General features: G+C 38.1%; 1 protein-coding gene across 2 annotated transcripts in view; it reads left to right on the forward strand.

The window, feature by feature from the left end:
- SLC13A1 (solute carrier family 13 member 1) overlaps positions 1-17,959 on the forward strand; it is a 118,915-nt gene that overhangs the window by 113 nt on the left and 100,843 nt on the right. The window contains exons 1-2 of one of the 2 annotated variants that reach the window (XM_088456110.1): positions 6,276-6,307; positions 6,714-6,841. In XM_088456110.1, coding sequence (XP_088312236.1) covers positions 6,740-6,841 — 102 coding nt within the window. In that variant the 5' untranslated portion in view covers positions 6,276-6,307; positions 6,714-6,739. Of the gene's footprint in view, positions 1-6,275; positions 6,308-6,713; positions 6,842-17,959 lie in introns of those variants that run through there. The other variant, XM_088456106.1, reaches the window with a different exon arrangement.

Raw genomic sequence — 17,959 nt, forward strand, 5'->3', positions numbered from 1 at the left:
AGTATATATTATTTTTTCATTTTCTCTTTTATTTTTACCTTTATATAGTAATTGTGTTTTGCATATTGTAAATGTAATATTGAGAGCCATTATCTAAAGAGTGACAAGCTTCAATGATGTATCCCACTGTGATAGAGGTTAGTGCAGTAAATGATCCCTCCCTGGTTGGTGTGGAATATACAGTATATGTATATATTACAATACTGTCACACCCTGATAGAATTAATAGAAGCTATGGTTGCCAGTTTCCTGGTAATGTTTGCATTGTGTGAATTACAGTATTCGGATAGGACCTTAGTCCTGCACAGTTTCATCTCCATCATCCTGAGTAAGTATAGTCTACTCTTCTTAATAATGTATAAAACAAAATGCTTAGAATGGCAGCTGTATCTAAGTATGAATGTGAAACATGTATATGGCATGTCCGTCATGTATACTGTAGGTGGTTTCCTATTTGACATTTTCAACATTAACATTTATTCTGATTATTTGTTAATACAAAGTTTTTAGATATGCTACTACTATGCTACTACGCTAATACTACTGTATATTTGTCTAAATCTGTAGTACAGTATGCAATTTATTGTTCTGTCCCAAGAGTATTTAATTCAGTGAATAAAGAGGAGGCAGGAAATGTAGAAATATATTCACATTAATAAATTGCTATTACCAGTACGTACACTGTATTATCACACAGTACAATTACTTTAGGGGAAAGAAGTCTCTCTACACTTATAGAAAACCACAATACATACATATGATGTGATAATAAAAATTTCCATTCACTAGTACGATAAGTTTGAGCACTGCTAGTGTAATAAATATGGGGAGAGGTGCTTGATAATTAATATAGGCGCTGGTATAATCAGTATGGAGCACTATGGGTGTTAACAGTACAGGACACTACAGACGCTCAAAGTGGACATCTCAGTCCTTGCACATTCATACAGTATGCATGGATGTACACCAGGAAAGGGCTTTGTAGTGGCATTTGCATAAAGTCGCAGATGGGCTCATCCACCTCTGAATCAGAATCACGCCCATTGTGCAGAAATACAACTGCCCTTATGGTCTAGTAATAGCACCAGTTTCTATTTAGAACAACGTCCATTGTTTTATTTATATAGTGCTAATTATATTATGCATTGCTGTACCAAAGTAATTAGAGTCCATTTTGTCAGAAGCCAATTAACCGACCAGAATTTTTTTGGGCTGTGTGAGACAACACACAGGAACACCAGGAAAACATATAAACTCCATGTCCACCGAGGATATTGCTTTTTAGAGCTACAGTATGTTGTAGCCTGTTATATGTTATTTGCTCCTTCTGTGGGTTATATCATGCAATGGTTCATTGCTGAGCATGTAATAATGAAGATACATGTATTAGTACAGGTTGAGTCTCCCATATCCAAAATGCTTGGGACCAGGGGTATTTTGGATATCAGAATATTACGTATTTTGGAATATTTGCATACCATAATGAGATATCTTGGGAATGGGACCCAAATCTAAACACAGAATACATTTATGTGTTATACACACCTTATACACACAGCCTTCAGGAAATTTTATACTATATTTTTAATAATTTTGTACATCAAAAAAAGTTTGTGTACATACATGAAATTCATTTATGTTTCATATACCCCTTATACACACAGCCTGAAGGTTATTATATACTATAATTTTAATAATTTTGTTCCTTAAACAAAGTTTGTGTACAATGAACCATTAGAAAACAAGTGTGTCACAATCTCAGTCATGCTAAAAATATTCTGTATTTCGGAATATTTGGATATGGGAGACTCAACCTGTAATGGATGCTAGAGTGCCGACATTGAGTCCTACTGATTTCAACCCTTGCAATACTTAAGGCAAGATCTTGATTCAGACTGTAATGCTGTAAGCTATGCTTGTAGTAGTGCTATTTAGTAACTGGTTACAACACCACCTATTGATGCAGAATATTATTAAAGAGAAAAATGTTTGTCAGAAACAATCAAAATGAAGAACATTAAAAGTTCAAATTAATTCAAAAGGGATATATATTTATTAGCTACCTTCATAAGAAATCATTGCAATCCGTCATGACTGAGGGGTAAATTTACTAAGCTGAGAGTTTGGTCGAGTTAGCATTCTTTGTAGAGTTTCTTCATTTTTAGCCACTCGCAAATTTACCAATGTCAAACATGGGAGAGAAATCTCCTTTGCTACAGGAAAATTCTGGAGAGTTAGCAAACATGCCACAGCCAGGGGACCCTATCACTGGATCTTCCCAGCCAAAGCATTCACACCCCAAGCTGGTCAGCCCAAGCTGGGGATCTCAGGGGAGGTGGGGACCCCCCCAGGAAGGGGTCCCCCCTCTCCCAACAACCCAGGCTTAGGCTGGAGCCCGTGGCTCTTCCCTGCACCCCTGGGCTGTGGGGGTACCAGGGTAATAATGGGGGTAAATAGTTCAAAACTAATGTATTTTACAGTGGAACTACAGGAGTCATCATGCCTGCCCTTTGGCACTTGTTGAACTACAAGTGCCACCACAGGGCCGCAACTAGGGGGGGCTAGAGGTGCACGCGCACCGGATGCCGGATTGCAGGGGGTGAAAAAGCTGACTCGAGGTGGCTTGGGGGCTGCAGACTCAGAAAACGGCTGCCGCCAAAGAGGAGACAAATGCTAGAGGTCCTTACTGGCCCTCTAGTGTCTGGACCTCTAGTGTCTGTTAGGCCAGCGCAATGCACACAGTGTTCCCGGCTGCCTGGAGAAGATGCTGAAAGCTGCATCTTCTCCCGTGAAATCCCCTGGCAATGAGCATAAACCCCCTGGCAACAAGCATAAACCCCCCTGGCAACGAGCATGAGACCCCATGGCAAGAAGCATAAACCTCATGGCAACGAGCATGTAACCCCTGGCAACGAGCATGTAATCCCTGGCAATGAGCATAAACCCCCTGGCAACAAGCATGAAACCCCCCGGCAACAAGCATAACCCCATGGCAACGAGCATGTAACCCCTGACAACGAGCAGGTAATTTTAAAGTAATTAGAAGCCTTACTGTGGGGTATAAAATGGTGTCGGGCAAATATGTAAGTGGCACTTTGGTAATAGGCATTACAGTGTGTGGCATAATGTGTAATGGGCATTATGGTGTGTGGAATAATGTAAGTCACTATACCAGGTACGTCTGAGTAGTGCACTGCTTTATGGAGGAGCAAGGACAAAATCCAGGTACAGGAAGGGAGGGGGCGCAAAATTGCTGCCTTGCACCGGGTGACAGATATCCTAGTTTCGGCCCTGGCCACCAGTTAGCCGGCACCCGTACCCCCACTGTAAAATAAATAGTTAAATAACCAACGCTATCTGGGTCTCGCGCATGCGCACTGGGCCACCATCGACCCGCTTGCGAGCGGGTCTGAACCAGGCCCTCAATTCTTAGTAAATTTACCCCTAAGAGGTAGATTTACTAAATGGTGGCCGCCACTTAGTAAATCTAGCCCTAAGGCCTCTTTTGGCAGCCAGTGTGCAAAGTTTAACTAAGTAACTGGGCTTTACTGATGAAGTGCTGCACCATAGGTGAGTAATTGGCTTGAAAGATAAAAAGTAATAGCATAAACATATTACAATATGTCTAAAGTGTTAAATGCTATTGTTAACATTAATATAATCAGGAAACAAACCAGTAACATATTTTAGTTATTTGTCTTGTATTGCTTCCTAAGAGGCACAATTAAAGATTTATCTCAAGTTAAAAAAAAGCTGACTCAGATTTAAAATAGAATACTGTACCTCAACTGATAACATTATTTATAATTTACTTTAATGTACTACTTATAACTCTAGAGTATTGCAGACAATGAGGACTACCGTTATATATTTATTTTGTATTTCTTTTTGAATAATAGCTAAAATTTAAAATACTGATAAAGTGATTACTGTAATCATTGGTTTGTACCCACTTACCTGGTGTGGTCGCATGGAATGCGATGTCTGCAGCCCAGTGGGCTTCTGCTGACATTGTCGCAGCCCATGCAGTGGTGTTATGAGGGGGGTGCAGGGGACACCAAAATTCTGGCTCCTCTGCAGTAATGCGAGCAGAGTGCTGCAGTGTGACATTCTCCTGCAACACTCGGCTCCTGTCATAAAAATGGAGAGGAGAGTGCAGACTGCCCAGTCTCCGGGGGCAGTCCAGCATCTCCGATGATGCTGGACTGCCCCCAGAATGATGATGTTATCAGGATCCCCCATGGGGCCAAGCCCTTTATATATGCCACACCCCTTTTCGGTCGAGTGGCCTCCGGCGCATGTGGGGTATCCAGAGTGCACACCAGGTGTCACCAGACTGTGTGATGCCTCTGAACCCATGTTCTGTCCTCCGCTGTTTTCAGAGGAGAACAGGTCCTCTCCTTCTCGATAGCCAACCCCTCCCCCGTCAGTGATCTAGCCTATAACAGCATTCTGATAGGTGTGCACCTGACAGTTAAGTAAAAATCCATCAGGTATGCAAGTGCAGAAATCAGCAGGAGGGCAATGTGGGGGGAGCGGTTAATTATAGAGGGCAAGAGGGACACATGTCCAGGGCGGGATGTAGTTAGCAGACCGCGGCCACAAGGCCACCGGTCTAAATCCCGACGGCTGAATCCCGACAAGGGAGTATAGATAGTCATCAAAATACCGACACCTATCTTAATCCCGACGCCAGAACACAGAAGGACAGTTATCCAAATGAGGTAAGTCTGGGGCATCCTTAGTGTTAGCCGAGGGGGGGAGGGTTATGTTTAGGTTACATAGTGGGGTTAGCGTTAGGTTTTGGGGGGGAGTTAGGATTAGGCATCCCTAGGGAGGAGGGTTAGGGTTAGGCACCACTGGGGGGGTTATGGGTAGGCTCTAAGGGGGAGGGTTAGGTTTAGGCACAAATGGGGGAGACTTAGGTTTAGGCACTAACGGAGAAGGTTAGAGTGCGGGGTGGGGAGGTTTAGGGTTAGGCTACAAAAAGGGAGGGTTAGGGAGAAAAAGGGGGAAGGGTAAGTATACTTACCCGATCCCTGTTGGGATACCAACCATTGGGATGCCGCTGTAGGTATTGTGACAGGAAGCATCCTGACAGCTGGCATTACATACTGGCATGGGACGATTCTGTTAACTGCTGGTTTATTCTTCACTGGGAACTTATGGAGATGGAGAGCAATGGATCTTTGGGAATGCCACAGGGGGATCAATTGCTACTGGAGTGTAATATTACATTGAGGACCTAGGGACACTGAAGGAATTCTAGACACCTGTAGGTATATATTTTTTTCAATGAAATATTTAAATATGTTTTCAAAAGTATGTTTTGACTAAATTAAATAAATAAAAAAGTTGCAATTTTTCTAAAGTCACTATCAAAAATAAGATAGTGATAAGCTAAGTGGCTATTATAATTATCAACATTTATTTACATAGCGCACAAAGTTTATGTAGCAAAATAGATGAATTACTATAACATAAATAATAATACAAAAGGGGAAAAAACAGACATAATCAGGGTAAAAAAAAAAAACTGAGAAAACTTAAACCACAAGATGAGATACAATTTTTAGAAGAAGCAATTCATGATCACTTGCCAGACAGATGGGAGCAACTCGCTGACTACAGTATATCTCAAGGTAGGGGCAGACAGGAGTTCAGAAAAATGCTGATTGAAAACCAAGAGGATGTAGGGTCCTATTCATGAGAGCTTATAGTCTAAAGCAGGGGTCTTCAAACTTGGCCCTCCAGATGCTGTGGAACTACACATCCCAGCATGCACTGCACATAGTTTTAGCATGCTGTTATATCAAAAAGGTGGCAGTGCATGCTGGGATGTGTAGTTCCACAGCAGCTGGAGGGCCAAGTTTGAAGACCCCTGGTCTAAAGGATCGGGTGTTAACTTAGAAGTGAACTGGGTTGAGATGAGGGAGGGCTATCGATGAGTTTTAAAAGTGAGGGGAGGGCTGGTAGGCTTTACTGAACAGGTGTGTTTTTTTGGCACGTTTTAATCCCTGCAGGCTGGTAGATAACAGTTTAGGACAGAGAAGTGAGTCCTAGAGGAAGAGAGCAGCATGGAATAATTATTGGATGTGAGAGTGGGGGGTAGTTATCAGAGGAGGCAAAGTGATAATCAGAGGAAGAATAGAGTGGGCGGGAGGGAGTGTGGATTGGTACGAGGTCAGAGATGTACTGTACGAGGGGGAGGAGTGACTGGGTCCTTTGGAGGTGAGTGTGAGGAACTTGAACTGGATTCTGGAGGAGGAGAAGGGGAAAGCTGTTTGCAGTTCATATTATCAGTTAGGTAATAAGAGTTTTAAAGCATCTCCTTAAATTATTGCCTCCACGGTCATCTGATTTTGCGGTCATAACTAGTATACTTACATGTGTTTTTTTGCTGTGTATTACTCAAGTTATTTTAAAATAGAGAATTTGAAGCAAAATAATCTTCTTACTAGCATATGAGTTTGACTAAATGTGATAGTGCCTCTATTAAATAGAGCTTACTGTGATTAAAGTCTATCTATAGCTTCATTATTTACAATTAGTTTTCATTCAATCAATAATGAAATTCTTGTAGTAAAACAATAAAATTTTATTGTTAACTAGGTTGACGAAATGCCTGTGAGTGGTTAAAGGTGATTCATTAGAGAAACATTAATCGAGGTTGTCTATTTAACGGTCATCTTAGTTTTGTTGTGCTCTTACAGGTAAGCAGAACATACTCATCTTTGCAATGCGGCTTTTCCTCAGCTACATATGGATGTACAAGAGACTTTTACTGATTGTATTAACCCCACTGCTTCTACTGCCAGTGCCTCTTATCATCAAAACAAAAGTAAGTAATGCTTTACAATCATAGTCACTCAACTTTATTCAGGATATATATATATATATATATATATATATATATATATATATATATATATATAGCAATGAAGTTGTGACTTTAAGGAAAGACGTTCCTGTAAAAAAAGAAAAGAAAATATATACCTTAATTGTGTCCTGTGTGGTGTAAACTAGTACAGACAGATACAACAAGAAAAGTGCTTCTTGTTCTAAGCACAGCTGGAGAATCTGATAAAACTATTTTTGACCATGCACATCAGATTGATGAATATTGGTATTGGAGTATTGGATTTAAATCCTTCACATAGACTTTAATATCTGATGTCACATGACCATATTTTACTTTTGCACTTTATTGGTTCTTTATATTTTAATTCTATGTTGACAGTTGAACTTTCAAAGTGTGTTGCATTGCCATTTGGGGGAAATATAGTAAAGCAAACTGGAAATAAAACAAAATCAGTGTTTGGAATTTTTGTTAACAACATATATAACATACAACTTATTTTAATGCTTCACATATTTGTAAGTAAAAGTAAATATACAGCAGATTCAAGATTGTTTTAATTACCATAGTTTGAAATGTGTATTAATGAATATAGATATATATATATATATATATATATATATATATATATATATATATAACTCCTTATTAAAATGGTGCTGATGTATTAAGCATTGCAGTGCATTAACAGGATCATAATGAAGAAGATACTGATGCCGTGATCTAGAGTGCAGTATAAATATACAATTATTTTTGTCTGCCAAATATAACTAATTTAAAGAGAAAATTGCAACATTTAAAAGACTGATGTATCCCAACACCAAATAGATACTGGTAAAACTTCAGGGCCCAAATGTAATAGCCTGCAAATTGCCGGCCACTAGATTTAAAGTGGCAATTCGTTTTAAGGCAAAACCAGATTGGTTTAGCCAATTTCTGCTTTAAATGTAATGGCTATCTCGCCGAAATTGCAGATGATTACATTTGGGCCATAGGGCGGGATGCACTAAGGCTAAAATGCGTCCAAAACTACAAAAACTGCTGTTTCCGGAGTTCTGGCCGCTTCCCCATATGTACCAAGCCCCAGAATGCAATACTTTCTGGAGCTTGGACCCGGTATGCAACCCCTTTTTTAGAGTGCATTGCCCATTAGAAACATTTGGGCTTCTTTTTGCATTGTGCCCTGGAAGGGATCCAATGTGATTCCGCCCAGCATCCCCACGTCATAGGATTCATGCGCAGAGGGACGTCCCCGCTTCGCAAAGCACAGATCTTTTCGGAAGAGCTGTCCCTTGCGATTACATCGGTGTGTACCCAATGAGTGGTGGGATGTACCTCATCTGAAATGCGATGCGTAGTACATACTGCCCTTCGTCTGATACTACTACAGTAATACTATAACAATATTGTATTCTCTAATGTACTTCAATAATGCTAATCTACTTCAATTCTAAAGCCATTTACTGTTTTAAACAAAGAGCTGCAGTATTAATTAATGAACACTTCTGATATTTGTCTGCAGCTTAAAGTATGAAAAAAAGAAATGTTAAACTACATCTGAAGCTTCTTTTCAGTGTTCAAAGGTTAATTCACCTAAGTTCCCGGCAACTTCATACTTCAATAAGTAAAAGCAAAACATTCAAGTTTTTGTTAATAAAATAACTTAGGCATGGCAAGTGCAAGGAATATACTTATGTCCTATGAAATTTTACTACTACAGTAAATAGACACATGTATAAAAGCTACTTTACATGATCTAATATTGGGTGTGTAAATAGAAATAATATTTTGCATAGGTAAATAGTTATTACAAACGTTAAGTGCTGTTCCACTTACCAATCACAAGCTGCAATCAAGAGACTATGGGCCTGATTCTGAGCAAAGTAAAGAACAAGTAACTACAGTGTGTACCTGGACAAACCATGTAGCAGTGCAAGGGGTACAAATATATGTTTATTTTTTTTCTTGCATGCAGGGTAAATAGTGGCTGCTTTTGAATGCAGGCCACATATGCTGGACAAATGTATTTTCATTTTTTACACTGCAATTTGGATTTCAGTTTGGACATACCCTCCCAAATCTAATTCTCTCTGCACATTTTAAATCTGCCCCACCTGCAGTGCAACAAGGTTTTGACAAGGTGCACAGTTACTTGCTCTTCTCTTCTTTACTTGTAGCTCAGAATCAAACCCAGTGCTTTTGATTGTCTTCCTACTGATACCCACCCTCCACTGCCATTTAAATTGGTTAGCTTAATTCTGTATTACAAAGCCAGCAGAGCCCCAGTAAAAACATCTGCATGTATCAAACCCAGGGCTCTGATTTTGGACAGTGGCACCTTAATATAAAAAAAAATCCAACTGGTAGAGTATAAATAATATCCAGGTATTTATTCCCTTCACAGGTTTCCATCATCTAGCATATTTCCAAACTGAGTAATATAATATAAATTCATAGGATTCCCTTTACATTTGCAAAGACAGATGTATTGGCAGAGCCAAATAGTTGCTTCTGGTCTATAGAAAAACTGCAAAGAATGTGCCAGGCAGTAAAGCCTCAATCCTGGATGCTCTATTGTATTACAGAAACAGCCAATCAAGGTGAATGTGTACAGAATGTGATCTGCATTTGTTTTTGTATAATAGCAGCTCATGTAACTAAGGGATTATTATGGATAGAAAAAGAGAGTGCTTTGTGAATTCCTATCTATGTAATTATGTCATGTGGCACATCTGTGATAAATGTTGATATGTTAGATTATGTAAATAAATAAAAACAATAAAATAAGTAATTAATTAAAATAAAATCAAAATAAAATAATAACAATAATAAAATAATAAGTCAGTAACCAAGCAATATAATGTTTATACTGATATGATTTTTTATGGGGAGCCAGTAGGTTGTTACCTCCAGAGGAGCTACAATACTTGCTGGGAAGTACAGCGTCTGATGCCTGCAGAGGCTTTGGCAAGCTCTAGTGGTGTAGGAGTCTGTAGGTCTAACTATCTGACCCTAAGCTTCTAAATTTCCAGTGGCTCCAGCGCCTTCTCTTCCAGCAGTGGTGTGTAGCGGGCGTCTGGCCGATGGGGCAAGATGATGACATCACTACTGCTCCGATGTTGGTCTGTCCAAGCTCCCACTATGCCATCCAATGCATTTTGTGCTAAAAGCATTTTGTCAAGGATGGCCCTTGGTCCAGATTAAGGAGTATATATACTTAAAAACTTTATACAAAAACACAGAAATTGTCATATCCAGATTCTGTTAAGAGTGTTAAGCTCATCCTGGTTTGCTCAGTGACTATATAGTAGATTTTGTGAGCTAAAAAAAAAACAATTTTTTTTACTATTGCTGGTTACATTAAAAGAGCATAAAATATAAACAGTAATAAAATATATAAAAATTAAAAATAATAATACTTAAAAATAATAAAAAAATTAAAAAGTTATGAAAACTAAAACGTATAATAATAAAAGCAGTAAAAAAAAAAAGAATATAAAAAAGATTAAAAAAAAAGATAAAAATTGTACTGTGTTAAATTATGGGTATTGTGTGTTAGATGTTAGTTTATTTTATTTTAATAAATCAATAGTTTAAAAGAACACATTCAAATCTATATCGATGTTTAGGCCTTTAGGGTACAAGGTGTCAAGTTTCTATATCCATTTGGTTTCGTTCTTTTTCAGTTTGGCTACTATGTCACCCCCTCTCTCGTATGAGTTGACTTTTTGGATCCCAATAATTTCAGATCTTTAGGATCTTTGTTGTTTCTCTAGAAAGTTCTGGGCTACGCTGTGAGTCTTTAGCTCCTTCCTTATATTGTTCATATGTTCTGTGATTCTTAGCTTTAATTATCTCTTGGTTTGTTCTACGTATTGTTGCTGGCAAGGACATTGCAAAAGGTATATTAGGCATTCTCTTTCATAGGATATATGTTGCTTTATGTTATACTTTTTTTCCTGTTTGGTTGGACTGGAATTCAGTTGTTGGATGTTCCATTTTTTTTGCAGCATATACATTGTAATCAGTTGTAGAACAGGTTGATGTACTTACATCTTTTTCTTTTTTCGTTGGGATAATGCTTTTTGTTAATGCTTGATGTAGATATTTATGTTATACTTTTTTCCTGTTTGATTGGACTGGAATTCAGTTGTTGGATGTTCCATTTTTTTGCAGCATATACATTGTAATCAGTTGTAGAACATGTTGATGTACTTACATCTTTTTCTTTTTTCATTGGGATAATGCTTTTTGTTAATGCTTGATGTAGATATTTAGCTTTTTTCATAAATGATTTTTGGTTTGGGTGGTAGAATGGTCTTCAACTGTTGAAAAACATAAGTATGTTCCAATGTTTTTCAATTTTTTTTATTGTTTGGTGCTGTTTGTTGTATTGCATAATGAAAGCTATTTAGAATTATTTTTGTTGTTTCTTTGCTTATATGATATTAGGTCTTTTCTTTCCATTTCTGCTACATTTGTTTGATTTTGATGGAGACATTCTACTTTGTAGCCTTTCTCCTGAAACCTTTGTTTCATTTGTTCGTATTATACTTTATATGTCTTTTTTTCTGTATAGTGTCTACATATCCTTCTAAACTAACCACCTGGTATATTTTTCTACCCCTGATAGTGGTGATTGCTGTTGTGTGATATGGTGCTGTTTCCACTCACTTCATTTCTGTGTGTTCTGGAGTGTAGATTGTTGTTTTTATGAAGATTTCAAGGTCGAAGAAGAAATTAACTCTCTGCCTATTTCATTGGTATTGATATAATTGTGGAACTCTTAATATTTCTTCTTTACCTTTCCATATGAAGAGGTCATCTATATATCAGAACTAACAGTGGAGGTTATCTTTGTATTTATTGTTTTGCCAGATGCGATCTGCCTCTCATTTTGCCACAAATACATTTGCATAACACTGTGTTAATGACGTACCCATTGCTGTACCTTTTGTCTGTATGTAAAAATTATTTTTGTAATTTTTGTACCAGCAGTAATTCCATGTTAGGATAAATTCAATGTTTTCCATAATAAATTTGACTTAATCATTTGGAAGGTTTGTCATTGTGGTGAGGAAACGTTATGTGTGGTCGCATCCAATTTTGTGTTTAATACATGTGTACAGTACCTTTATGTAAACAGGATGAAGTCTTCTTTCCATTCTATTTCTTCTAATATTTGTAGTATGTGCATCAAGTTTTTTTAGGTGACTTTTTTATTGACTGTAATGAATGTAGAGAAAATGAACCAGTTTCAATTTGGGTGCACTCACACTCATAAATGATGAAACAAAATCTTTATTATGTATATTTTAAAAAAACAACCAAAGACACCCCAGGTTTCCTATTTCTTCAGAGTAAGACTTCTGCTTATTGCTCTATATTACATAATACTTTGATATCATCATAGTATGCCCATAAATAGGGTCATATAAAGCAAAATATAAAATAAATAAATGTTATAAAGATATAGAGTGAAAAAGAAAATAAATGATGTGAATAAAAAGGAATATAAAAACAAGGCCGTGCGCTGTCTTTATTTGTAACTATATAATAAAGCCCTCAAATTATGTGTGTTTCGATCATGAGAATTGTCAGTCTTCAGTGATAATGTCACAGGTTATTCATGATGTTATTACAGAATACACTTTTGCTGCATATGATGTAAATAGTATCAATTGTACCTTCACTTGTCACATATTGATACAATTATTACCAATTATTCTAATAGCAGAACCAGCTATTCTCAGCCACAAGTATAAAGATTTAAATTTGCTCTCATATAACTGTTCTTAACACAAATGCTTTTGTAGTATAGCGAATTTACTGGCTGTGTTTCAGCCTGGTATTAGTATTAATGCTTAATCCGCGATAAATATTTTAACTACATACTGGAATGAATGAACATGAATGAAAATCCACTTGATTGTCACCCATGTCACTTGGTCTTGAAATGGCTAAATGTCTGTGATCTATTACGTGAGTAACCACAAGTGATTACAGCATCATCCACGTTACTATTTTTTCACAGACAGAGATACAGAGATTAGGCTACCTATTTTGGAGATATTAATTAAAATCCAGCTGGTACATCACGCTGGAAGTTTACCTGTTAGAAGCAGCCACTTTGCTTTTATTATCTGGGTGGTTGTTATAGGTATACCTACCCAAGAGATGCCAATGAAGTCTCCTTGATATATACGTTGCACTGATACATTGTACAGGATTTAATTTCAGCCTCTAGTATTTTGACTGTTATGTACATGCCATACACCCCAGGTCAATGGTACTAATCCTGCTTTTCTATTTATGAAAAGAAACATTGTTACTTAGACCCGAATTTTTAAGGATCTCCAGGAATATTGCAACTTTCCAATTTAATTTTCTACTAGCTACAATAACACTGAGTTGATACTCTCAAGATTGACTTTTATTTTCATTCATGTTTGTTTGTATTGTCTCATAGCAGCTGTGTATGTATATGGTTTTAGATGGGAGTCTGATCAACTCCAATTTATATCTATGTACTGTTCTCCAAGTAATATCTTTCAATGATTGATGTAGTGTGATTTATGTATTCTTATGCAATAAATTTTTGAATTTTATTCATGTGTGTTAGACTGGTGTCCCAGAATAGACATTAGAGCGCAGTCCTTCTCTTTCTATTTTGTTTTTATAAGGTTGGCAATTACCTTAATTTGACTGCTGAATTAGTGTTTGGTCCCCCTGCCTTACTAGCGCTGGGTTTCTATATCCTTGATTGTTTAAAAGATGTCTAAAATGACCAGTGATGCGCTCTCCCACTGGTCATTTAGACATCTATCATCGTACAAATATGTTGTACAACCTGACGATATCATCAGGTTCAACATGTTTGCAGATGATTGATGTGCCTTAACTGAACGACTGCTTGTTCAGTGTAGGCACATCACAGACTGGCAAACAACTGCACGATTATGTCTTCTATTGGATGGGCACCTTTGCTCTGCAGAAATAGGAAACTTGGGGTGTCTTTTGTTGTTTTTTTAAATATACCTAATAAAGATTTTGTTTTATCATTTATGAGGGATTGAGTGCACCCAAACTGAAACTGATTCCTTTTCTCTACATCCATTATGTTCATATTTCTGAAGCAGTGGGTGGCACCGAATTCATACCTATAGAAACAAAAATATAAATGATCTATAGGAAAAACTTCAGATATTATATTCCTCTTTTGACAATATTATTTACTCTTACTAACTTGGTGTGGGATTTTCTTCTTCAATTGATCTGTTTTTTGTTGACTGTCAAGGTCCTGAAGGAAAAAGTTAAGATACTGTATTTGGACAAATTATGATCCTATTTCCAATATTATTGGTCTTCCCGGGGTGTTTCTTTTTTTTTTTGTGAATTTTAGGTAATTGGTAGATTGTTGGAATTTTTTGGGCTTTGCTTTTTTATGGAATTTTATTCTTTTCTCATTATTATTCCTATTTGTAGGGCTTATTCTAGTGTCTGGGATAATTTTGTATTGAATTGTGCCATGGACTCTCTGTAGAATTGTTTATATTTATTTCCTGATCAGATAGCAGTTGTTCCAATTCCTGTCCATAATCTTCTTTATTCAATATCACCAGTCCCCCTCATTTGTCTGCCAATTTTACCACAATTGCTTCGGCATTTTGTACTTCTTTTAGTGCTTTCTTTTCTCCCAGTGTTAAGTTATAATTTATATTTGTCTTCTCTGGGAGTTGTCTTATTTCTTCCTCAAGTACTGTAGTTTTTTAAATGTTTCCATGTGTGGTGGGCCTTTTACATTGGATGGAAAGAGTGTTGAAGAATATTTGAAAGTTGAGTGTTTGTGTTCAATGGTGTTATTGGTCACTTGTCTGCTGACTGGGTCCTTCATTAAATGTTTTTTTATGCACAGCTTTCTAATAAATTAATAAATGTACATATCAAAATTGGTTATTTGTGTGTGGGGGCAAATTTTAATTTTAACCCTTTTTTTAAAGATTTGTTTGTTCTTTTTTTAGCGGCTTGTTACTGAGGTTGAAGATGTTTTCATTCTTGGAGTCTTTTTCTTTTTCTATTGCCTTCTTATCCTTGTTCATTCTTCCCCTGACACCCCTTTTCCAGGTGAAGCCTCATTCCTTTGTTTCTTATGGGGGGTTCTTGACCATTCTGGTGGTTTCTCTTTTTTCCAAAGTGACTATAATAAATAGTCATCACCAGTGGGTAAAAAATATACCAGGTGGTTGGGTTAGCAGGATATAAAGAAACTATACAGAAAGAACTACATATGAAGTACAAAGCAAACAAATGAAACAAAGGTTTCTGGAGAAATGATACAAACAAGAATTTCTACATCAGGATCAAACAAAAGTAGCAGAAATGGAGAGAAAAGACCTAATATCATAAACAAAGAAACAATGAAAATAAAAAATTCCAAACAGCCAGCACCAAACAATAAAAGCATTTTATAAATTAATTGGCACATAGTTATGCTTGACAACCAATTGAAGGCCATTTACCACTCAAAAAATCCTAACTAAAAAAGCAAAAAATCTACATCAAACATTAACAAACAGCTTTATCCCAACAAAAAAGAAAAACATGTAAGTACATCCACCAGCTTCTACAACTGTTTACGTTGTATATGCTCCAAAAAAAATTGAAAAAAATGGATACATCCAACAACTGAATTCCAGTCCAACCAAACAGGAAGAAAGTATAACATAAAACAACATATATCCTGTGAAACAGATGGACTACTATATCTTTTATATAGGACAAACCAAGAGGAAATTAAAGCTAAGAATCACAGAACATATATAAACAATAGGAAGGGGCTAAAGACTCACAGCATATCCCAGTACTTTTCTAGAGAAACACAACATTCTAAAGATTTGAAATCTATTGTAATCCAAAAAGTCACCCCGTACTAGATAGGGGGTGACATAGTAAGCAAACTGAAAAGAAAATCAAAACCAAATTGATATTTTATTGCTTTTATTAAGTATAATTTATTTTTATTTTTTATTATTATTTTTTTTTATTATTTATATTGTTATGTTCTTTTAATGTAACCAGCAATAGCACAAAAACAATTTTGACCTCAGAAAACCTACCATATAGTCCACGTGAAAACCAGGCATATTGCCAGAATGAGCTTACCATTCTTTTTAACAGTATCCAGATATGACAATTTTCGTTCTTTTAACAAAGTTTTTAAGTATATATACTCCTTTATCTGGACCAAGGGCCATCCTTGACAAAGTGCTTTTGAGCACGAAATGCATTGGACAGCATAGTGGGAGCTTGCACAGAGCTGTAAACCAACATTGGAGTGTGAGTGATGTCATAATTTAGCACCATCACCAGGCGCCCGCTACATACCGCTGCTGGAAGAGAAGATGTGGCAGTCTCCAGAAAGGTAGGAAGCTTAGGGTAAGATAGTTAGACCTACAGACTCCTATACCACCAGAGCAGGCCCTAGCCTCTGCAGGCATCAGGCACCGTACTTCCCAGCAAGTAGCTCCTCCAAACAACCTATTGGCTCCCCATAAAAATTAGGGGTGAGCGGGTTCGGATTTCTGAAATCCGAACCCCCACGAGCCCCCCCGATCCGAGTCCGATCCGAGTCAGGCTCAACTTTTCCCGCCTGACTCGGATCTGAAATCGAGGCAAAACGTCATCATCCCGCCTTCCGAGTCTCGCGGGTTTTGGAACTATATAAGGTACCCGCGTCGGCGCCATTTTCTCACTCGGCTGTGGACAGTGAAGAGGGAGGGTGGAAGTTAGGGCTGGCTGGGCTGTGTAGTGTAGTGTAGTGTAGAGTAGTGCTGCTGTTGTCCACTACTTCAAAGTCCATAGGGGCTGGCTGTGTTGTGCTGTGCTGCTGTTGTTAATAGGGGCTGTGTCCACTACTTCAAAGTCCATAGGGGCTGGCTGGACTGTGTTGTGCAGTCAGTTCTCCATAGGGGCTGTGTCCACTCCAAAGTCCTGTGCAGTGTCCCAGTCCTAAAGGGGTGCTGTAGTGTTGTCCAGGGGGTGCTCTGTCCATCAGGGGTGCTCCCACCAAGTGCTAAAAAAATAATATATTTTCTGTGTTTGTGAATTGTGTGCGCAGTAGCCGCACGTGCATCAACAAAGTAGTGCCAAGCGTGCACCTGTGTCATAAGTAAAGGGCCGGCTGGCTTGACCGTTAAAGGGTGCTGTAACCCCCAAAGTACACTCTAGTCCAAACCAAAAAAAAAAATATTTTCTGTGTTTGTGAATTGTGTGCGCAGTAGCCGCACGTGCATCAACAAAGTAGTGCCAAGCGTGCGCCTGTGTCATAAGTAAAGGGCCGGCTGGCTTGACCGTTAAAGGGTGCTGTAACCCCCAAAGTACACTCCAGTCCAAACCAAAAAATGACTGACTCTCCTATCCAGGATTCCTCCGGAGGATCCTGCATTGCTACGCCTACTGCTGCCGCTGCTGCTGTTACTGCTGGGACTCGTTCATCATCCCAGAGAGGAAGTAGGAACACCTCTACTTTTACTAAACAATTGACCCTCCAACAGTCCTTAGCGAGGAGGATGAAGTAAGACAGCAGTCATCCTGAAGCAAAACGTATAACTGAGGCCTTGACTGCTATGTTGGTGTTAGACGTGCGTCCGGTATCCGCCATTAGTGCAGTGGGATTTAGACAATTGATGGAGGTAGTGTGTCCCCGGTTCCAAATCCCGTCTAGATTCCACCTGCATCCTCAAAGCAGCAGCGACAAGCGTGCGTCTGTCTGTTAAAGGGTGGTGACACCCTCAAAGTGTGCTACACAAACAATAAAAATATTGTTCTTTTTTTTTCTGTCTTTGTGAATTGTGTGGGCTGTAGCCGCACTTGCATCCTCAAAGCAGCAGCGACAAGCGTGCATCTGTCTGTTAAAGGGTGGTGACACCCTCAAAGTGTGCTACACAAACAATAAAAAGATTGTTCTTTTTTTTTCTGTCTTTGTGACTTGTGTGCGATGTAGCCGCACTTGCATCCTCAAAGCAGCAGCGACAAGCGTGCGTCTGTCTGTTAAAGGGTGGTGTAACTCTCAAAGTGCTCCAAAAAATAAAAAACTATTTT

This window comes from Taudactylus pleione, unplaced genomic scaffold (genome assembly GCF_031769625.1).
Source record: "Taudactylus pleione unplaced genomic scaffold, aTauple2 ptg000041l, whole genome shotgun sequence".
Classification (NCBI taxonomy): Eukaryota; Metazoa; Chordata; class Amphibia; order Anura; family Myobatrachidae; genus Taudactylus; species Taudactylus pleione.